At 38.6% G+C, this 24,157-nt stretch overlaps 1 protein-coding gene across 1 annotated transcript; it reads left to right on the forward strand.

Moving 5' to 3' along the window:
• Positions 1–407: 407 nt before the first annotated feature.
• On the forward strand, positions 408–17,351 carry LOC101402055 (thiamine transporter 2-like). Its single transcript, XM_087418237.1, has 4 exons — positions 408–473; positions 12,251–12,402; positions 14,119–14,947; positions 17,119–17,351. The coding sequence occupies exons 2-4, from the start codon at positions 12,253–12,255 to the stop codon at positions 17,349–17,351; spliced, it is 1,212 nt and encodes a 403-aa protein (XP_087274363.1). The 5' UTR covers positions 408–473; positions 12,251–12,252.
• Positions 17,352–24,157: the final 6,806 nt, after the last annotated feature.

Raw genomic sequence — 24,157 nt, forward strand, 5'->3', positions numbered from 1 at the left:
TGCCCCGAAAAAAATCCAGGCTTCTCTGCTAGTCTTACTTCCTTCTGCTTCGCTTTCTTCATATGCAGAATGGGGATCATAGCTGTAACTCTCTCATAAGTTTTTCGGATAAATGAGTGGACTTATAGGAAAGGATGTTTTTATAAGTAGAGCAGATGTTGGACACTGCACTCAGTTCGTCCTACTTTGTTACGTTGATTTTGCGGTATCAGTACATTACTTTAAGCTGTTCCTTCCAGGTACAAAGCTGATGGTGTTTGCTCACAGACCACGGATTCTGGCTTCCAGTTTAAAGGTTATGGAAGCCTAAATTAGCATATGCAGAACATTGGGGAGGGCCTCCGGGCTCCGTCCCGCCCCCGCCCCGCCACTACCTCTAGAGCTAGGCTTCCTGCGACAGAAGGGCTGGTGGTCCCAGGAGCTTGTTATCCGGGCGTGTGAGCGATCTGGGCAACAGAAAGCGGCTCCTACAGGTAAGAGGAGCTCCCGTAGGTGAATTAATCGAAGAAACGCCATCATCCCTTGGCTGCAGCCCTCCCCATGCCCCAGTTTCCGGAGCGCGGGCCGGCGGGTACCTGTGCTGCAGCGGGCTTCTTGGGGCCGGCCCGGATTGCATCCTGGAGCCCGAGGCAGGGGGCGGGCCGTTCCTCGTACTGCAGGCTGCAGTGCTGAGGCTCGCCCAAGTACATTTGGCTAGCATTCTTTCAGCCATCTGAAAAAGCAGATTAAATAAGGCCAAAATAAAGGGCCAGCATCCCCCATGGTTACACCCGCGTTCACAGATTTTAACTGAAAAGAAACCTTATCACAGAATTCCAAATCACAATCCAAGAATGGTGAAAAGTCCTAGTGAGGAAAAGAAAGGGGACTTGGAAGTTAAGAGACCCGGGGCTCGATTGAGACTACTTTAATTAATACTAAAAGAAAACATAACCATACCTTACAATAATATTGCTGGAAAGGATACCTAATTCATCAAATAATATGTCTAACAAGTATTTGTCAAGTCAGTGTTGCTACTGTAAATATGCAGAAGCGTTGAGCTTACAGAGTGCTTCAAGTTTGAAAAGGGTGAAGGAAATAATGTTTTCTAAAAATACTCACACATAAGCGTTTTGCTTGACAGGTATTGGAACACATCCGTGTCTCCTAAAGCAAAAGGTGTGTTTTCATTAAAGTACGTATTTTAAATAGACCAAGACATAACTAACTTCCAAATAGCTTTTTCTTCAAATTGTTTTAGCAAGAGCTGACATGGACAAAAACACTAATTTCTTTTGGTCATAATTGGTTATGGACCAACCATGGTTTCTAAGGTTGGGTAAGGGGAAACTCAATTCAAGCATAAATATTCAAAGATGAATTTATTTAGCCTGCCGGCCCTTAGCAGTTTAGGTGAAATTATCCACTGTGTACCTTTCTGAAATTGCTCTGATCTGTGAGTGCCCCACTGTGTTCATTTGTTTGAATTTTCGGTGTGAGCTTGTGTGAGGTCGATGGGAAGGAAGCTATATTGAGTGCATAATATGTACTGAAAACCAGATTGAGTAGTTCCCGGGACAACTTTGTGAGGTGGCTGTGATTATCCACATTTTAACGATAGGCTTGGAGAGGTGAAGTATGTGCCACAAACAGGAGGGGCCAAGAGGAACATGAGCTTCAGATTTCTAAGTCATGGTCTTTCCACGGGACCACACTGGCCACCACAAACCCAAACCTGCAGAGAAAAAAAAAAAAAAAAAAAACGAAGACTGGGAAGGTCTGCAGTGAGATGTCAGGATATTAAAGTTGATTCGGTAATTTAACAACTGTTACCAAATCATTTAGATTCAAAGGAATAAATTGGCAGTTATTTGGATAGGCTAGAGGCACAGTTGCAAAAGGATAAAGTCATGACTATCAATCAGATATAAAAATGAACATGCGTTAAAGATTTTAGTAACTCATTAATGAGGAAACTGGTAAGGCTGTTACAACCAGATCAAAGGAGAATCCAAAGAATGGGTACATTTATAGATCAGGAATATTGAAATAGAGGTAAAACTGGTTTTCCATGGGGGACAGGGGAAGAGTTCCCATCATTGGACAGAACTTATTTGCACGTCTATAGACAAGAATTATTGCACATTGCTATCAGTTACTACAATTTACAGAGGTATAAAATAACTCAAACAATGCATGGTTCTTGAAGCACACATTTTTCCCCACCCCCACCCCAACCCATGTTCACTCGACCGGTTACCCACATGCATTTCAGTGGCTAGACATGATCAGTTGACTTTCTATGTAAGCTGTCCGCCAGTTTTATGGTTTTGATAGGCATATTTCTCCAGCTGCACCTGAGAGTAGATTGATCTAACCATAGACATTCAAGGGTAAACAATCTGGAAGGGGATGGTTAATTCATCAGCAAATGGGTCACGCAAGCAAAAAGGAATGGTGCCACATACGACAAAATGGAATCTGAAGCATGCATTTTAAAGATCACTTGTATCTACTCTTGCAATGGTTTTAACCAAAAGCAGAACTATTCTGGCCTACATATTTAATATCTGGGCCTTATTCATATCTTGTGAAGTTCTGTGGAGTACTTCATTTCAGCAAAGATTCTAGGGTTTTGGGTTTTTTTTTTTTTGCGGGGTGGCTACAAAAAGGATTATGACTGAGTGATAGGTGATAGGACTACTTCGTGGTTTTCTGCAATTCTGTCCCTTAATACAAAATTCTAGAGAAACTAAATTACATTATTTTAGTACTAACATTCAGGGAAAAGTGTTTTTTGATGTTTATCTCCCTAATCATCTGTGTTTCAGAAAGATCTGAATCTGGTTCTCTATTTTTTTTAATGGGTTTCGAAAAGGGGGTGGCTGCAGAAGAGAGTGAGTTCTAGTGTATAAATCCATCAAAGGGGGTTGGGCCTTGGTGTATAAAGCCATTGCTCTTGATTGCTCAGTTCTGAAGGAGGAGGACTCAAGACTCCAGTGAGAAGGGGCAACTGTGACTGAGACTCTCAGCAGCTGGCAGCAGGAACAAGCAGAAGTTGGATCTGAAGGCAGGAAACGGGACTTGGTTCTAGAAGGAAATAAACTCAGGGCACGGAAGGAACACGTACTGATTATCTCTGTATTATTTTGAAGAATGTTCTATGTGGCCAGACTTCCAGAGTTTCTTGGTCTGTTCTGGCTTTGATTTATAGGCATTGTTTCCATTCTCAATTTTCAAGGACAGACCGAATTTCAAAGATGCTGGGCCACTTTCAGATTAAATAGAGACCTTGCCCCATGTGGAATTTGGAAAAATCTTAGTCATTGTGCCAACAGAAAAAGTCCAGGGCTGTGGGGATTCCTACACAGCAAAATGCTTTGAAGTAGGAGAAGGAGGGAAGGATGTATTTTTTTTTAATTGAAATATAATTAATACAATATAATGTATAGATTTTAAGTTTAAGTGTTTATAATTGTATCTACCCAGGTAACTATATTCCATCAAGATATAGACTATTTCATCACCCCCAATCTTCCCACCCCCACCTCAGAGACGACCACTGTTCTGATTTCTATCAGCAGTGGAATCATATAGGACGGCCTTTTTGTGTCTGGATTCTTTTTACAAAGTGTAATGTTTGAGATTCATTTGTTTTGTCCCATGTATTATTACCAAACCAAGTGGGCTCACCTCCTGGTGAGTTAAATAAGACTCTACACCAGTGGAAGTTGTCTCACAAAGTAAAGTGTATTTGCAGCAAATAGGAGTCCATGAGGAATCATTTCCAAAGTCATGTCAACCCCAAACAAGGGGAAGGAGGAACTTTCATTTGGTTAGGGAATGAATATTCAAAAGGGAGAGGCGACTACACTGCAGATTGTGGTAATGAGGCTTAATCTCCTCTTGAAGAGACCTTCACATTAAAAATAAGGTAAGGTCATGGGCACAGCTCTTATAGGGAGGCTTGGTCAGCTTCAGGGTGGCTACTGGTTGTCTCCTTAACATAACAACAGTTAAATCCTTTCAGACTCACCTTTGAGTTCCTCAGGGCACTAGTCTCTGACAGTATCAGTGATTCATTTCTTTTTTCCAAGACAGCTTTATTGAGATATAGTTTACATGTAATAAATGTACATTATCAATGAGTTTTGACAAATGTATGTAAGTTTGTAACCACTGCCACAATCAAGATATAGAGCATTTCGTCACCCTAGAAAGTTTTCTGGTGCTTTACTGCGGTCAGTCCCTCCCCTGTCTCCCATCGCAGGCAACCACTGAACCAATTTCTATCACTATAGATAAGTTTTACTTATTTTAGGACTTTATATGTGTTAATGGAATCATACAGTTTTGTGTCTGGATTCTTTGCCACAGCATAATGTTTTTGATATTCACCCAAGTTTTTGCAATAGTTCATTTCTTTTTATTGCTGATTGAATCAGTATTAGTTGCTTAAATATACAATATTGTTTATTCATTCACCATTTAGTAGACATTTCAGTTGCTTCCCGTTTTTTCACTACTTTGGATATGTGAACTTTCTTGTATAGATTGCTAAATGGTTTTCCAAAGAATTTGGTGCCATTTTACATTCTCACAAGCAATGTATAGGAATTCAATTGCTTTAAATCTTTGCCAATAATCGGTATGCTAGTCTTTTGATACTTAGGCATTCTAATATTTGTGAATAATAATGTTCTCTGTGGTTTTCCAATTTCTTAATGGGATGAACAGATACTTTTTTTGATAAAATTCAATTCATCTTTTTTTTCCTTGTAAGTTTAGTCTGTTTGTCATTTTGATAAAATATTTGCTAATTCCTAGGTCACAAAAATCTGTGTTCTTCTAGATGGTACTCTAAGGGTCTAGAGTTTGTTATATCAAATAGATTTTTGTGTATGGAGTGAGGTAGAGATCAGTTAAATGCATTTTAAACAAGATGAAGTCACAGCCAAAATACAATAGCTCACTAGAAATTGGTGAAACCACCTTCCAATCCTGATTTTGCAACAGAAGTGTAGTAATGAAGCAATTCTCCGGAATTCCTTGTGCCTTCCTCTGGCACCAGCCTGCCTTGCCATAAGCGAACTGCAGCTCTTTGCTTTATCTGGATGTTTTACTCCAAGTTATATTCTCTTCTATTTTAGTAGTAAGTAGACTAAAAGGCTTAATTAGTTATTATACTCTGATATCAGCTGAAAGTAAATATTTTAGTTTTCAGCAATCCAACTTTTGGTTTGCTTCTGTCCAATGAAGGGCTTGTCTCTGGCAGTGTTGAAAACCTGAAAGGTGGATTTCTTTGGGAAAATGTAATAAATACCGACGCTAACTCTATTTTTGAAAAGACATTGGGCCTTGGGGAGTGAAACCATTTGCAAATGTCATCTCTCTTGCCCAGCTGTCCAAGTCCTTTGGAATTTTAGAGGCTGTGAGATTCATAATTATTTTAAATTATCAATCTAGTGCTCTGGTATTTGAGATAGGTGTTTTGACTGCAGTAAATGTTCTGGGGAATAATGTGAACATGAGGCCAGCCCACATCTCAGACATTGGTTGTCTTGTCAGGCACCCTTCTGAGACGATTAGAATGTTTAGTTGGGAGGGGTGGACAGGAATTGGATGGAGACTGGGGACTCTAGATAGTTTCCTTTGAAATTTTTGGCATCTTGGTTAATTCTGGAAGTATCTTCTAAACAAGCATAGAAGAAGATTTGATAAAATGCTTCCTTTCTATTGACCCAGTTCCTTATACTCTGGGCTTTCTGTTGCGGGGAACCTTTGCAAAACCAGGTTTGGGGAAGATCTTTGCTTTGACCAGGTCATCTTGTCCCTTACCTCAGGGAGCTCCACAGCTCTGAAAGCTTTGGCTTTCATGTCTACATTGGTTCATTTCATTGGTTCTTCATTTCCAAAGAATTCCATCTTCTGGGAGTGAGTGGAGGAATCTGATCAGTTAAAGTCCTCCTTAGCTAAGAAGTCTACCTAGGGATCAAGAGCCAGAAAGCCCACTGGTGTATGCCAGTTTCTACAGTTCTTTTTAAAATTACATATTCTACGCAAATGGAAATATATATTTAGAAATATTCTAAATACCCAGCCCAACTTGATCATAGTGGAAACACAAGTAAATCTTAAGGTTTTTAGGAGATGAAGAAAAATCTATGCATACCTTAAAATGAAGTTGGATTAGATATGCTAGCAAGGGGGTTATTATTTTGAAGAAGGCTACAGCACCCAACGTACCCTGAAGAAAGGGAAGCAGCCATAAAAATATGTGGCTTTGTAGAAAAGGACCCAGATTAGAGGTTGAGAGAAGCTAGAGACTTAACAATAGAATACTGAAGGGCCCCTGGTGGGACTGCTGTGAACTTGAATGAAAAATAATTGTTATTCTTCAACCAGCAAAAAGAGAAAGGAACACACCATTTCCAAAGTCATTTAGGTGGGTCACTTTCCATGCAAAGGTGTTGGTGGTCTTTGGGACTCCTTCAAGGTCACATGGGTTGGCTGGTAACCCCAAGAGTGCTTGTGGACGTGTACTCCCAGGGCCCACATGATGTGCTGCACTTGTGTGCAGATATTGCAACTGGATCAGAAGCAGGTATTCTCTCATTGGCTAGAGGGATGGAGCAGGGAGACTTCAACCTGCCAGGGACCATCATAGCAGAAGCTAATGCTCAGCACTCCCTTCCTCCAGCTACTTTTGCTAGCTAGAGCACTCCCTCCGAAGACCTCCCCTACAGGACCCAGCACAACAAGGTAAGCTCTGTGGTAGATTTAGCTGCTCCAAGTCTCTGCTAGAAGGAGAGCTTCTCTTGTTGCTTTCAACATCTTCACTGTAGATTTCAAGTCATGATAGCCTGATAGCTGACTTTTGTTTGGAGAATGTCCTTTTTATTTTTTTTTCCCTTTTAGCCTACTGTCCACACAGTGTTCCTATACCTTTTTAAAAATGGTGATGAAGCATATGAGTAATATGTGTGAATTACTGCCCCAGAAGCAACTTTTTAAAAGGATTATGTTATTTGGAAATCACAGAAAATAAAGAGGGAAAGATACATATCTTGCTTTCAGAAGTACCAACCCAGTTCATGTCCTCAAGTTAGATTCAATGAAGGGAAGTTTAGAATATTCTTTAGGAGGAGGATAATATTATCAGGTCAAAATGGAATGACAGATTGAAAAATAACAAGAGAACAGTCTGTTCTGGAACAATGCTTTGCCGTGAAGGCTGTGGTCCTCCCAGACAGGTGTACTCATAATATCTACTCTACATGAGTAGATATTAGTCCTGTTCTTTCCTCTGCAATTTCTAACCCAGTAACTGTGTCCTACAGTAAGTTGTAATGCACAGTGTGATCATTTTTGTATATTTATATATTGATAACCCAAGAAAAGTTTCAGAGAAAAACAGCCCTACTGTGCAGTGTACTTTGATATTTAACATTTGTTTCTGCAACATTTGCTAAAAAATCCTATTTGCAACCCACTAAATGTTTTTGACACCCTAAATCTGAAAAACAGTATTCTAAAATAAACTGGAATTGGAATTTTGAGGATATAACCAGGCACTCTCAACACGGTGTAACAGGAAAGATGACTGAACTTGGAATTAGAAAAACTGAGTCCAAGTCCAGGCTCTGACAATGGTTAAATGTGAAAACCACACAGATCTTATTGCCTGTGGCCCTCAGTTTCCCCATCTATAAAATGAGGACAAGAGCATCTCCTCTGTCTGCCTCACAAAATTGTCAAAGAAAAAATAAAATAATTTTCCAAAAGTAAAAGTTATAGAGATTGCATAAGTGATTTGATTATCATAATCATAGTCACCATGACAGAAAAGAGCAGCATCTTCTCAATGATGAGATAAAAATAAAAGATGCTGATCAATAATTCCAAGCATTATGAGATCATTAGCCACAGGCTTCTCCAGCAGGAGAGAGAACAACTTTGGCAGTTCCCAGTTTGTTCAGTGGGAATCTCAGAGCCCACGTTGACAGTGCCTTTGCAGGTAGCTGTCAAGAAAATGAGGAGAGGAAAACATCGAGATGATGGGAATGGTGCCATGGAGGTAGGAGGTAGCTAGCTACCCATCGGAGCAGAGGGAGGATGTGAACTTGAAGCCAACAGACCAGACCCTGAGCTCAGTTGTAACCTTTCTTAGCTGGCTGGCCATGAGCTTTGAGGAGGCTCAGTTCCCGTGTCTGAGAAACTGGGGACATTTTATATATATATAACTAATATATAATTTTGTAATATTATATATAATAAAAATATATTATAAAATATATAATTATATAATATAATTAAATTTATTTAATATAACAATATTTATTATTTATATAATGAATATATTTATTATATTTATATAATTATATTGTATAATATAAAATATGTAAATATATGTATAATATATATAATTAGGGTTTTTCTAAGGATTAGAGACAAATAATTATATAAAGTGGCTAGTCTAATGCTTGGTGTAAAGCAGGAACTAAGTACAAAATAGCTGGTAGGTTGTTATCATTTTTAACTATGTAAGTGGCAGACTTGATGTAAGGAAAATAATCACTGCCTTCAGAGGGTGGGTGAAGGGTCATGCTGGGCTGGAGGATGTCAGACGCCTGTGTGCTGTGGTAACTGAAGGAGCCAGAACCTTCATTCAATGCTAAACACAGTCATTCCAGGGCCCCTCCTGAATAAGGATTGAGGCTGGTTGGGACAGAATGGGTGATGCACAGGGAGCGATGTGTGCACATGAAGGGGTTAGTGGGTTGGGCAGGGTGTGAGAGGCATATCCGAAACATCAGAATCACCAGAGGATTTTTCCACCTATCCTGGACTCTCCAGGGCATAGAGGGCCAGAAAAGAATTTCAGAGTTATGGGTCTGTGTGTAGCTTTGAAAAAGCTCTCTAGATGATTTCCATCCACTTCGCTCACCACCCTGTTAAGATCCAAGGCTGTGGCATGGAGCCAGTGAGCCCAGTGGATAGATAAGGGACAGTAGTCCTTGGGCCTCCTGCGGCCGAATCACTCAGTGTATAGATGCAGATTCCTGGGCCTTACTATACCTACTGAATCACACTTTAGGGATGGAGTCCAGGAATCTATCTTTTTAACAAGCTCCTAGGTGATTCCGATGTGCGAGTCAGGTTCACACAGTCTTTGTTAACTGGCCAGGGTGAGAAAGGGTTACACAGTGGGGCAAGTGCTGGACAATGAGACTCTGAGTTGGGGGGAGGTAAGAGAAGAGCCAGACGTTAGCAGCTGAGAGTCTCAGAAGTCTCCCAGCAGAGAGCGGGCAGTGACAGTGGCTGTGGCCCTGAAGGCTGAAGAATAGCCAACAAGTGAGACGTGGTCTCTGAAAGCTCCTGCTGCTGTTAAACCAGGAACTTCAGCTGCTCTCCCAGTCCCTCTGGGTTAAAGGACTCCTGCTAATGTTTGGTTAGATGCCTTCTTTCATTTCCTCTGGCAAAAATGCTAGCTTTGGAGCATGTGTTTGTTTCCAGGGGAGAGGGCTAGAAAAAGGAGTAAGGAGAGGAAGCCCAGCATCCTGGGGTGCAGGGATGAGCTCCCCAAATATTTCTCTATTGTTTTCAGCTAAGGTCAGACACCCTCCCTCATTTTCTCCTCGTTAAGCCAGAATCACTGTTGAGTCCTCCAACAATGAAGAGAGCAAAAGGATGAGAAATCATGTGTTGGAGCCACGATTCCGTACCCAATATGGTGCCAAGTCCTTTCTAGTATCAAGGCCCTCTATGCTTCCAAAAAGCCCATACATGCAGTTGGCATTGTTATCCCATTTTACAGATGAGCAACTGAACAACAGGGCACTTGTGGAGTCAAAGGCCTCCCTGGTCTTTACCTGATGCAGCTGGGAAGTGCACTCAGGAAACCCAGACAGAGCTTTACTAGTTCTCAGTGGGGAGGTCTGACATTCATCCCCTTCCTTCTACAAGACTTACTGTGTGTTGGGCACTCTTCTAGGCACAAGAATAGAGCAATGATCCAAACAGAAAAAATGCACTGCTCTCTTGCTTACACTCGAATTGGGCATATACTGTCTATTTCTGCTCTACCTTCCCAACTAAATCCAATCAGGAAGCAGTATTAGAACAGTTAGGAGATGAAGAAGTCAGTAATCCAGGCGACTCTTAGCAGCCCAGGGATCGTGGACATAGTTCTAGGTCTCTGAGATTTGTGGAGAAGATGATGACTTGGACTTGGTGAGCAAACCATGGTTAGCATAGATGGAGAGAATGTTCTAGAAGTAGAGTCAGCAGATGCCACTCCATTAAAACTACTCTTTGAAAGACAGCCAAGCCTCAGTAGTTGCCTACCTGGGCTAGCCTTTTCTACAAGAACATTACTCACAAAGAAAGAAGGCCCCAGAAAACTCTAGCAGTACTCAGGAAGAAGATAAATCCATGTATTCTGGGCCCAGGGAGGAGGTGGAGGACAAACCCAATGTGCCCTCCGCGAAGTTTTCACATTGTCAGCATTGCTCACAGTTGCTGCAATCCAATTCCAAATTCAGATTTCCATTGTTTATGCACTGCTTCATCAAGGGTTTTGTTGACATAAATGGAAACAGTGTTCACCTTTTTTAACCTAAGAGAGGAACTGTGCAGCTATCTGGGGCGACCTTGTGAGAAGGTAGGGTGGGTGGTAGAACCGAGGTGTGACCCAGTAGGCTCTCCCTACCTCCCTAGCCTCTAGCAAAGTTCCTCCCCGTGGATATCTGGAATTCCACACTGGTGGCTTGCTTTTCTGGAGTGAGCATCATCTTTCCTCTCTCTGGCCCACTTTCAAACTATAATTACCCGTGGCAGCTCTATGTGTTAAGCCATAATATTTAGTAAGAATGTGTTCATGAAAACACTTTCTTCCCTCACTGGGGAGAGGTTGACATTAGGTTAATACCAGCAGCTGAGGGAAAAAGGCCACCAGACTGAGGCAGAGTGGAGCAGGTGCAAGAACCCTGATGGGAGTCAGGGAGACCTGGATTCAAATCTTGACCATGGGGTTTGAAGCCAGTTGTTGGACATCTTGGATCTCCCATATACTCACCTGGGAGTTTGGGAAAGTAGTATGTATTTTACAGTTATTATGAGGATTTAATGAGATAATATGCAGAAAAGCATCATTCTCACAGCAAGTTGGTTTCTTTCCTGTAAATTATCTCAGAGAAATTAACCACATCCAAGACCACCAAAAACATATACACTTTGCAAAGTAAAGCTTGACCCAAAATATGAAAGAATGAGGGTGAATTTTCTTTATACACTTTGTAATCCACATGAAAAAGCAAGATGTTTTCAAATATCGCCACCATAAAATAAGGGGGATTTTTGGCTTTGTTTTGTTTTTCTGCGCAGTGACAAATGAGATCCTCCCTTGGGTGTTCTGTCTGAAGTTTGAATTTCAAGCGATTTTATTTCTGAGTTAGGAAAAAAGTATGAACTGTTAATTAGCTACCTGCCCCATTGAGTGGTGTGAAACTGCAGGTTTAGGGAAGAAATGGGGCCAGTCGGAAAGAAAACTGAAATAACAGTCTAAGAAAGGATGGCTTCTGTTCTCAACATAGAGTTAGCACCAGTATGGAAAAGGGGAAAAATATAGAAAAGATGGCAAGTCAGATCTTTATCCAGTTTAATTTTTTTAACTGAAGAATTATAAATTCTTAGATTAGAGACACCTAACAAAAATATCCTGGATGTCTATGATGTGTTAAGCACAATACTAAGCAGGGATAGTCTAATGGAGAGATAAATGTGTAAATACACACATGCCATTCAATATGTTAAAGATTTTAGTGTCATAGTGCAAACATAGTTGTCAGATAATAGAAGATTTGATCAACTTAATCTGTGTTCTCATGATTTTGACCTCCTAGAAGTACCTTACCTGCCATATGTACACCAATAATTCCCTAGCCAATGTTCTATACTTATTTTCAAACATTCATTGGCCTACTGTTTACCATTTATTCGTAGCTACTCATTACCATGTTTGTGATGGAGAACACTAGTGAAGTGTGACTCTGCTCCCAGCACTAATGAATAAGAAGTTCCTTGACAAAGGAGGGTTTGATTGGGTCACCTACGAGATACTTGAGAGCAGTTCTTCATCACTCACCTCTCCATTTCGGCTGCAGATGAATGAAACTTTATCCTTTCATAAAGCATTTAGAAATAATCAGTTTTTCATTACATCCAAGGACAAAATGAGTTAATTTTGGCTCTGTTTCCGTTTGATCAGCCATGGGTTGTTTCCGAACTCCACCAAGCCATTCCTGGATTTATCCCACCGTGGTCCTCTGCTTATTTGGATTTTTCTCCGTGATGAGACCCTCAGGTCCCTTCCTTATCCCTTATTTATCTGGACCAGATAAAAATCTGACTAGCGCAGAGGTAAGTTAATGTACATATATATCTTAATGTGTTTAATTTTACCGGACTTGAACAAGGACATGGAGTCAGGGTTTCCTTCAACTTGAAATAAGATTAACACACTGACCTCGATGAATCCCATTTTCATGGTATTTGTTATTTAATAGAACTGTTCAAACTACTCTTTCCTCTCCACACTTGCAAAAATGGGAAAACAAAACACACTGCATGTGAAATAGATATTGTAACTTTTATAGGGGCCTACCGTTAGTCTTACTACATGGGAACCTTTCAAGTCTCCATTGATTCTATTATACTAATCCTAAAATAAAATCGTGTCCAGGCATAGGATTGTATCCTAATAAACGTTCGGGCTGCTGAGGTACAAGCAGAATCTGATAAAGAATTATAACATTTCTTTAGGACACTTACTCAGTTTTGAAAAACTATATATCAGCAGGTGAGACATTAGTAGCTTTATCTCTCAGCTTTATCTTCCCCAGAAGGCCAAATTCTCTTACTTAAAAGATCTAACACTTTTTTATAACAAGTGCAACAAGAAAATGCACTGACCCAGCTGGAAAATTACCCTGGGCTGGTTTTATAATCTCCAGCCAGAGCTATGAAAACACTACTGAGGGTGGCTTTACCTGGAAGGCTAATTGATGCTGGTTTATTTGGTGATGAGGTGGTAAGGACAGAAAAGCAAGCTTGTTGTGCTGTGCTGTAAAATCACTTAGCGAAACTCTGTTTCAAAGTTTCCCAGATGGAAGCATGTCATGATTAAGACAAGCAACAGATTCAGGTCCAGAATCAGCCAGTGAACCTACTGGGGTCTGCTTCTGCCATGGCTATGGACCACTTAATGTCCCCATCCTCAAAGCTGCAGCTCAGTCTCACTACCCTTTCAAACCACTCAGCTTTCCCTCATCGTTGACATTTGGACACACTGAGGCTGTTGGAGAGATCAGAGGGGCACAGACCAAAGGCTAGTAGTGCAACTGAGCTGCACCCACACCCGTCATGCCCCAGAGATCAGCAGCTGCTTCAGTCCTTTCTTTTTATGAATGAACATTGAGGTCCTGTGCGTTTCTGACTAAATCCATGAGATGACCCATATTAATTTGAGGCCAGAATTGAAGAAACAATATTGAATAAGGTTGAGAGCCCAGCAAATTTGGCCAGGAAGGAAATTAAATGCATTACCTGTTCTCTTTCCATAATTCTACAAGGTTATTTACTCTTTGCTATCATCATGTATGTGTTCAGCCAGACTTTGGAAGGGCTGATATTTTTGACATAGTGATGGATCAGATAAAGATAAAGGTTTTCAGATTTATCTAATGTTAATCTTTGAACAAGAAGGGAATGGTATTTTTTTAAGAGCCTTAAAAACGCAGAAATATCTGTTGAGCAATTTTTAACTAATGTACTGAAACATAATAGCTAAACTTAATATAGTTCAGATTGCACATTAAGCCAATATATTCTTCTGCTGGAATGCATGTAAGTGTATAAATTTTTTTTGGGGGGGGGCTCTCTTTCTCTAGTGGTTTCCTTGAAAATCAGTTTTCTATTGTGTTTTTCCATAATATGAAGAATATTCTATCCTATTGGATTGCGAAATTTGATACTGGGCAAGCCACATGTACCTTAGTAATGTACGTACTGGAGAAAGGTGACCCTTCTCACTTCCTGGTGCTTCGTGGTCACACGATCCATTTTTCAACTTTGCAGATCACAAATGAGATTTTTCCTGTGTGGACATACTCTTACTTGGTGCTGCTGCTCCCCGTGTTTATCTTCACCGATTACGTCCGCTACAAGCCGATCATCATCTTACAAGGGATTAGCTTTGTCATTACCTGGCTGCTACTCTTGTTTGGCCAAGGAGTGAAGACCATGCAGGTTGTGGAGTTCTTCTATGGGATCATTACCGCCACCAAGGTGGCCTACTATGCCTACATTTACAGCGTGGTCAGCCCAGAACACTATCAGAAAGTGAGCGGTTACTGCAGGAGCATCACGCTGGTGGCCTACACGGCAGCCTCGGTGCTGGCTCAGCTCTTGGTATCTCTGGCCAATCTATCCTACTTTTACCTCAATGTCATATCCTTGGCGTCTCTCTCCATGGCCTTCCTTCTCTCATTTTTTCTACCAATGCCCCAGAAAAGCATGTTTTTTCATGCAAAACCCAGAAAAGAAGTAGAGAAGCCATCATACGTGAATGAGGCGTTAGATGAACCTCATGAGGGTGAAGCAGCAGGTTATGGGGAGGAGAAACTAACTTCAGTAATACCTACCATCTCGAGGAACCTGGATGATGGCTGGTTGAGCAGCCCAAAGCCAAAAAATGTAGCTTTCAAAGTTTTTGTGCAGTGGTTCCAAGATTTGAAAGAGGGCTACTCCTCAAAGCGTCTTTTTTACTGGTCCCTGTGGTGGGCTTTTTCCACAGCAGGTTTTAACCAGATTTTCAACTATGTTCAAATCCTGTGGGATTACAAGGCACCATCCCAAAATTCTTCCGTCTATAATGGGGCAATAGAGGCTATCGCAACCTTTGGAGGTAAGTAAACATTGATTTACCTTCCTTGATGGACTACCCCCATTAAGTTCAGTTTTCCAGTTGCTAAACTTCTCCATGGTAGAAAATTTAGCTGTGTTCTGAAGGCACATTAATGTTTTTCCTGGATGGAAGGCACTGGGAAATAAAAAAAGAGAACCTTAACACATTCTATTTAATGTGTTATACTTACAATAGGTAACTCAAGATCTCAGCTAAATTCTAGCCAAATTCCTAAGATTCCACTTTTTTTTTTTTTTTTTTTCTGATCCCCCACAATACCTTACGTATAAAGTTTAAAAACAAAGTTAATAGTATGTTTTGTACATACCTCTACAAAAATATGTAAAAAAAAACATACAGCGAAGCAAAGGAAGGCTAAACAAAAAATTTAAGATAGTGGTTATTTCTGGGTCAAAAGATACAGTGAAGAAATTATACATACAACTGGGTGATGGGCACATGAGTGTTTGTTTTATTATATTTTTATAACTAATCTATATTTTATATATATATATGACATATCCATAAATTATTTTATATGTATAAAATATTTGATGAAACAAACAAACAGAAAGTACGAGTTTACTTATTTCCCCCTTTATCTGCCATAATCAGCTGTCTCTTTTGTTATTACAAAGTACGGCCTATGATTCTTGAACATCAACCTGTTTCAAGGCCACAGTCTGAGCCCCAATTCTGAGGAGGCATTTTACCCACACACTAAGTCCAGTATTAGATAGTGGGGAAAGTAGGAGGAGAAGAACTGTGTTCCAATTCCGACTCCGCCATTTATCAGCTGTGCGATTTTAGGAACCTCAGCCTTAGTTTTCTTGCCTACAAAATGGGACTAACAACTCCAACCTCACACTTTATTGTGAGAAAAAGTGTTAAATGTCCCCTGTTCTTCCAGAATTGTTTTTAATATCAAAAGGAAAATACGCATCTTGTATATAAGTAAAGAGTTTTTGTTATTTTAGAAAATGAACTATTAAGGATTCCAGATTATCACTGGAAGAGATTTTGTTAATAAACAATTTGAGTTAGCTGGCACCCACCTTTAGCAATTCTAGGCTATACACCAAAATTTTTCAAAAGTCACTTTCTTATGAGATTTAAATGAGTGGAAGATCCATAAGAGTAAGGATTCTAATATCACAGGGAAATCTGCATTTGAAGTTTACTCTACAATAAATATTTATATCCTGGTAAGTGGAAACTTAAATTCAACTGAGACTTTGAAGATATTTTCTAGAGAGTTGGAAATTTCCACACCCTCATTTACAAAAATTTCAGAAAACTCATGTGGCATCTGTTTTATTATTGTCTCCCTTTTGGGAGGCTTCACTTTAACTCTTAAAAACCAAGACTGTGCTGGAATTGGTTCACTGAAATTATTTCTCCTGCATTCCAAATTCTAGAGGGGGAAATCGTTTTATTTCCTTTGTAGTAATGGTTCTTTCCTAGATCACATGTGAAAAAGTTAATTAATCCAATGTCAGTAATTTGAAACATAAATACTTCTCATTTTGTTGAAGAGAACTGTATTAGTAACCCTAATTACTGTCAATTATTCAATCTCTTAAACTCTATAAATCAATATAGGTCTGTGCACCAAAAGCCTCAAGTAAAATAGGCCAGATCTTGAAGACATTAAGATAGACTAGAAATAAGATTAAAATTAAGAAAGGTTAATAATGAAGACTAAAACTAGCCAATGCAATGCATTTGTTACCCATCATTGAAAAATCAATAAAGATGAATAGGGACAGGCCAGGTGTACTCCCGAAGCAATTGTTTCATCCTTTTCTATCTCTGCCCTTAGCATGTTGTATTAAGCGATTGGGTTTATGTGTCATTTCTCCCTACTCTGCTGTTGTTAGGAACCTTTCTGGCCTCTCTGCATATTACAGTGCTTGGCATGTAGTTGATGCTAATTGGAAGTGTGAGGACTAAATGCTTGAAAGAATAGGAAGTAAAGAGAGAAGCCAAAGGAAAACCTGGTTAAGAAAAGGATAAATCCACATTTAGGTGGATCACACTATTTTTGCAAACTGTGAAAGCAATATATTTGTCTTTTAGAATTGCCTAAGTCCTGAGTTTTTAAGAGAGCTGTTGATATTTCCCATGTGCAAGGTCAGTATGTTTCATCTTCCTAAATGTTTCTTTTTCAGGGGCTGTGGCTGCCTTTGCAGTGGATTATGTGAAAGTCAACTGGGACCTTCTGGGAGAGTTGGCTCTGGCGATCTTCTCAGTTGTCAATGCAGGCTCTCTCTTTCTCATGCATTACACAACCAACATCTGGGCATGCTACGCTGGCTATTTAATATTCAAAACCAGCTATATTCTCCTTATAACCATAGCAGTGTGGGTATTACCAACCATGTTTTTCCACTCCCAAAACTAAACCATATTCTCTTTTCTATATCCCTATAGTTTCTTTGAGAACTTCAGAAGGATTTAAATCAATTGCAATATTAAATGTTGACTGCTTCCTACTAAATTCAACAAAATTAAGCCATCTTTTCATTTAACTCCTTGCCCTCTGAATATTGGTAAGATTAGTCATCAAGGAAAGAAAGTTCTGTAGGTTCATAAACCAAAAGCAATGATACATTGTCAGGTTGTGATTTTTTATTTCGAGCAATTTGCCATAACAAGGGGTGGTGCAATCTAATGTTGAATGATTGAGTTTAAATTTCATTCCTAATTTCACTTGATTGCTTGAGTAATTTTGGGCATATGCTTTTTTGTGAGACAAAATATTTTCAAGTTATAAAAAGCTGGATACTGGAAAACAGATGTAAAAGTTACAAGAAACTGTAAGTTCCCGAGATCATTTTTTAAAACAGTTTTAAAACTGTTTTAAACACAGTTAAAACATTTTTTTGTTTTTTAGTATGTGAAAAATGTTTGATAAGCAGTTGACAAACACAGAACTATAAGCACCCTGGGAAAAGATCATGAAATAAAGGAAAGAGATAAAATTTTTGGCAAGTTTATCTTTTTTCACTGAAATGTGTCAGTTTAGTGCATCGAACTCATGTGTCTTGAGTTTCTTTTTGTAATGTGAGGATTTTGTTAAGGCAGGATGTGATTTCTTTTCATTTTAACAGTTTTCAGAACCCAAAGTCTTTTACCTGCATTACAAGGAAGAACTGTAAATAACATACAATTGCCAGTCTTTCATAAATACTGTGTAATAAGATTTCAAAACCTATATAATTATTAAAAATAAATTAATTACAGATTCACTCAATTGTACAACCAGCCATAGTCTGAATCTTCCAAAGAATAATTCACCTACCAAATTTTGAATCTGTCAATGCAGATAATTGATCATAAAATGAATAACTGAAAAAAAACTCAGATTGGATATTGCTTGCATTATCATAAAAATTCACTGAGAAACAGTATCTAAAATCAGATAGCATCCAATCTTCTCAAGGTATGAGAAATTAGAATATTTAGGTTTAATTTCTGGAAGCATTAAATTTCATAAGAAGGATTTTGCCGTGTTTCCTTTAACTCTATTTTAATTCAGCCTTTAACTGTATTTTTTAACTTTCTTTGCTCTTCCTGGAGGAGATTTAGACAAAAGGTGCTATTAACAAGACACTGCTTTCTCTTTTGTTTCTGTCTTTTATAGATAAGAATCCCCTATATGTTCTTGTGAAAAAACTTATTCGATGTTTAATGGTAGATTTCAGATCGCTGTTAATCTGAGCGTGGAACGCTATGCCCTGGTGTTTGGAATCAACACCTTCCTTGCCCTGGTGATTCAGACCCTTATAACTGTGATCATAGTGGATCAGAGAGGCCTCAACCTGCCAATCAGCATTCAGGTAAGCTGCAATACTTCCGTTTTCCTACTCATGTAGTTGGTGGGAATATAGAAGATAATTTCAAAGGTTTTTTCAACCTTATCACCGCCAACATTCAAATTTCTTAAATTCCTTGGCTAGGCAAATTTTAAAATAAGTAATTCCTTAATTCTCATATTATATCACACCAAGTAGTTTTTGAACAATAATCACAATAGGTCAGCATTTACCTTTGGCTCCTAAAACGTCATTGGGTAACACTGGTCATTGTGTTCCACATATGTCTCCTCTTCCTCCCATCATCCAGTTCCAAGGTTTACTGAGATTCAACTAGGGAGAGGTACAGAGCTCAGTTCCCTTTTCACTTCTCCACTTAATATTAGCCCAATTTCACGTTTTACACATGAATTGGAAAAAAAGGGAGATAAGGCAGGTAGGAAGTAAACTCAATGTCTCCAACTCATTCATAGAGACATTACATATAGCATTGCACCATCCTCCAATCATAGACACATAGATCAGTGGCAATCAGTGTTTTTTCACTATTGGTGATATTAGCGAGGATCTGAACCCAAGCAACTCTGGCTCCAGAGTCCACACCCTTAGTCACTGCATTCCTTACACTTTCATACCTGGTTCTTCTAAGAGAGAGAAGAAAGTATTGTGCAAATCTAAGTGACACATATTAAGATCCTGGGTCCCAGTTACCCCATAATCTAAGCAAATCAACAGGATCACTATGTATTACCAATGACATACAAGGACAGATTTTATGTGCGTCTAATTAATTCTATTTGTTTTTCTCCAGTTTTTAGTTTATGGGAGTTATTTTGCAGTCATTGCTGGATTTTCTCAATGAGAAGTATATACATTATCTATGCAGCCAAATGCCAAAAGAAGGTGCAGAGCTCTGCTACAAGTCAGAATCCATATGGACCACACCCAGAGCAACTGAGGGATGTCATCACGGGAACAAAGCTCTAATCTTTTGTCAACTATTACAACCTCTGCGCGAGAACTATGCTGGTCACAAAGCCACTAAGTGCCATAAATTCATACGTTTTACAAGCATGGTTTCCAATGTACCTTTTCAAAACCACAACGAAATGTCAGCTTTAGACCAGATATCTGTGTGCCCAGCTGAACTAGATGCAGTCAACCGGGCCCATCATCTCAATGAAACAACCCATGTTGGCAACCCCAGTGAATAGCAATGACTGAAAAATTCTGGTTTTGATCACTTGCAAAAACATGCAAAGGCATGGAAAGAAACCATGAGAAAGCTCCGGTCATCCTGGAGTTGATGTTCCCCATTTGTGAGCAGAAACACTAACTGGACTGACCCTGTTGCTTGGCTTAGATATTTGTTTTACCTTACCAAAACAGGCAACACATGTGGCATTTTTGTCACATGAGCCATTTTTCTTCTTCCATTAAGTATATTTCTTTATAACTTACAGTTCTCTGAGATAATTACAAGGTTTTGTCCCATTTCTAAGGACTCTTCTTCAATCTTGTTAACATAGCACCATTCACAAACTATTATTTGATAATATCACCATTTAATTGTTTCATGATTAGTTTTTATTTTGTGCTCAGCTGAGCTTAGTTGTTGAAACTCTACCTCAGGAATAGCTTCAGACACTCCTGTGTGTCCACAGAATGACATTCATGTCAATTCCCAGTGGCCCTAGGAGAGGTAATGAGCTTTCTCTCTACCGTGAGCTCAGGGAGGTGTTTTAATGCTATGTCAGGGTGATGTCTGTCTAAAACAGAAAAACTGAAATAGAAATGTCCAAGGGGTTTCTAGAAGTATTTGTAAAATACTAAGAAAACACTCATGAGGGGGACCTTTAATTTTTCAATGGTAGAGATTGTGCTATATAAAATAATGCATGCAAAAATATTAAAGAGCCTTTCTAATTTTTTGATGAATTGCGCAGAAAATTGTCTGTCCTTTGAAACTTCAGTAGAGGATGCATTGAGCATTCTGCCACTGGGAAAAAAGAATGCTGTTTGAAGATTTGTATTTCAAATATATTTTTCTCCAAGTCCCAAAATTCAATCACTGGACTGAAAATAAAATTCAGCCCCAAAGCCAACACACTCATTTAGTGGAGAGAACTAAAAACATTCCTACATACATCAAAAGCAAGGAAAAGATGACCGGTATTATCCTTCTTACTTAACTTGTTGTGCTGAAGGCATTAGCCAACACAATTAGACAAGCAAAAAAAAATTAGAAGTCAGAACTTAGAAAGGAGAAGGCAAAATTATTATTATTCCAGAGGCTAGAAGCCTATACCCGAGAGACTCAACTAAAAACCAAGATAGTAGTATAGGAAATAAGTATATCAAAACAAACAGCTTTCATGATAAACTGTCTAGAAGATACATGGGCCTAACAGACCCCATTTCTAATAGCACAAAAATAATATGATTTATAAGATTACATTTAATTACTTAATAATTTCATAAAAGTGTAGGACATATATGAATATACCTGAAAACACTTTTAAAGATGAATGCTTTTTAAAGTGGAAAAATGAGATTAAATTATTTGCAGAAACTGAAATTCTACTCTAAACTCTTAATTTCAATAACATAGAAGCATGAAAAGACAGTCCCATGGGAGAGAGTAGAAAGTTTTGAATTAGTCCCTAATTCATAAGGGATTTAAGACTATGATAAAGATGGCATTCATACTAGATGAAGAAAAAGAGGGAGTATTTAATAAGATTGGAACAATTTTTTTTCAAAGGAAAGATTAAGTTTGACACAGGAGTGCTCGAATAACTCCATCAATATGTAATGTATATGTATCAATATGCAAATGCAAAATATGAAACTACAAAAATACCAGAAGAAAATATGTAAGAATTATTTTATGACCACAAGAGTTTTTAAAGGAAAATAAAACCTAGAAATTGTAAAAAGATGAATTGACAGTGTAACACTAAACTATACATGGAAGAAAAAACACTATAATTTGGGCTGGCCCCATGGCCTAGCAGTTAAGTTTGGCACGCTCTGCTTCAGCAGCCCAAATTCAGTTCCCAGACGCAGATCTACACCACTCATCAGCAGCCATGCTGTGGCTCACATACAAAATAGAGGAAAATTGGCACAGATGTTAGCTCAGGGTGAATCTTCCTCAAGCAAAAAAACAAGAACAAAAAAAAAACGGTATAAGCAAAGCCAAAAGACAAGTGATAATCTGGGGAAAATATTGCAACTTATCAAAGCTACTTTCCCTAACTTATAAAGAAACAATGCAGCGGTACGTGTGTGTGGTGATGGGTTGTAATTAGTATTTTGGTGGTGAACATGATGTAATCTATGCAGAAATAGAAGTATAATGATGTACACCTGAAATTTTTACAATGTTATAAACCAATGTTACTGCAATAAACAAAAAATTAAAAAAAAAAAGAAAAATGCAAATTGATAAGAAGAAGATCCTTAACCTGATAGAAAAATGGGCAAAGGATGTGAACAGGAAATTCAGAGAAAGAGACATACAAATGTATCAGATGTGTAAAAGATGCTCAAATTAACTCATAAGAGAAATGTATATTAAAACTACAATGAGATAGCATTGTTTACCTGTCAGAGTAGAAAATAATCCAAAGGTGTGACAGTACATTTTGTCCTCTGGGAATGACTCAACAGGCAGTCTCAAAGATTGTTGGTGGGAGCGTAAATTAGTTTCATTGCTACAAAGGAAAATTCCACATTCTCAAAATTACAAATGTATATATCTTTCCACCTATAGCTATCTCTGATGGCAATATACACTAACAATATATTTGTGTGCTTGGGAACTGACTTGCATAAAAAGTTTTTCCTTACAGTATTGTTTTTAAGAATAAAGGATTGGAAACTATTTAAATTTCATGAAGTGAGGATAGGGAAAATGTATTATGGTACATCAGTGTATTCACTTGTAATAGTATTAGCTAGATAAAAAATGAGGAAGATCTTTACATAGCATAAAAGGCTCTAAAATATATTATAAGTGGAGAAAAGTTAGGTGCCAAAATAATAATGAATGTGATAGCTCATATTTGTGTAAAAGTAAGGAGAAAAATATCTGTTTTGGTTTATATACACATACAACTTTTCTAGAAGGACAAACAAAACTAATAACAGTGATTACCTGCTGTGTGGTAATGGGAAATGGAAGAGAGAGGTCATCTTTCCATGGCTTTTGATGTTTGCACCTGTAAATTACCCACCCCAAATTAAAATGCTAATTTTAAAAAAATGTTTAAGCTCTTGGGAAATAAATTAACAAATGAAGAATAAAGAACTGGAGATTTTTTATTTTTTTATATGTAACCATTCTTATGTTTTTACATTTTTGTAATAGATACACATAAGTAAATTATAGGGAGATACCATACCATAAATGGAGGTTCCATTTATAATTAAAAGGAAAAAAACACAGAAGAAAAAATATTTTTTAAATAAAAAATTTTAGGGCCGGCCCCATGGCTTAGTGGTTAAGTGCGTGCGCTCCGCTGCTGGTGGCCCGGGTTCGGATCCCAGGCGCGCACCGACGCACTGCTTCTCTGGCCATGCTGAGGCCGTGTCCCACATACAACAACTAAAAGAATGTGCAGCTATGACATACAACTATGTGCTGGGGCTTTGGGGGAAAAAAATAAAAAATCTTTAAATAAAAAATTTTATTTAGTATCTCACTAAAGAGAAAGATCATTATTTTTTTTTTAATTAAAACATAGCTTTGCTTAAAAGCTGTAGAATTTTCTGACTGGTAAGAACACCTTATGGAGAAACATCTTAAATGTTTTGTTTTGTACATAGAATGACTCGGAAACAACAACAGAAACAGAATTCATAGACAAGTAACAGAACTAAGGGAGTAGAAATGGCAAGAGAATAACCATGTCTGGGAAAAAAATAATTAAAAGGTTATGGTTCTGGCTTATCTGGACTTGCCCTTTGCCCATATTTAAGCCTTGACTTAAGTGAAATATTTACATCTGTTGTCGCTGAAGAGGCAGGTGATGCACTTCTGACAAGGAAGCAGGGTCACAGGGCCTTCAGGAAGAGGCACACAGGGTAGTGGGCATTGAAATACCTGAGGGAATTGCCCATCTCATGAGATGGAAAAATGACAGGCAGCTGGGAGTGGTGGCCCCAGAGGCCTGGCGGTGACATTGCTGTCATTGCATGCTTGTCGTTCAATTTGTTTAAGAAGGTAGAAACCTCTTACGTGCACATTGCTGCCATAGCAGAATAAAAGCAGAATCACTTAGGGTTTTATTAGGAAATTTATGCCACAGCTTTGTAGAAACAATAGTAACAGCAATAGAAAAGGTAAGAGTAATAGAAACCCTAGGCACACAGACACAGAGAGGGA

Source organism: Ceratotherium simum, chromosome 28 (genome assembly GCF_057802395.1).
Source record: "Ceratotherium simum simum isolate JZ-2026a chromosome 28, ASM5780239v1, whole genome shotgun sequence".
In the NCBI taxonomy this organism is placed as follows: Eukaryota; Metazoa; Chordata; class Mammalia; order Perissodactyla; family Rhinocerotidae; genus Ceratotherium; species Ceratotherium simum.

What these genes read in the sequence shown, in the direction of transcription:
- LOC101402055 (XM_087418237.1), top strand. Translation starts at nt 12,253, where the DNA reads ATGGGTTGTTTCCGAACTCCACCAAGCCATTCCTGGATTTATCCCACC. An exon ending in AAAATCTGACTAGCGCAGAG is followed by an intron (nt 12,403 to 14,118) that starts GTAAGTTAATGT and finishes TCAACTTTGCAG; the next exon opens with ATCACAAATGAGATTTTTCC. An exon ending in GGCTATCGCAACCTTTGGAG is followed by an intron (nt 14,948 to 17,118) that starts GTAAGTAAACAT and finishes TTTCTTTTTCAG; the next exon opens with GGGCTGTGGCTGCCTTTGCA.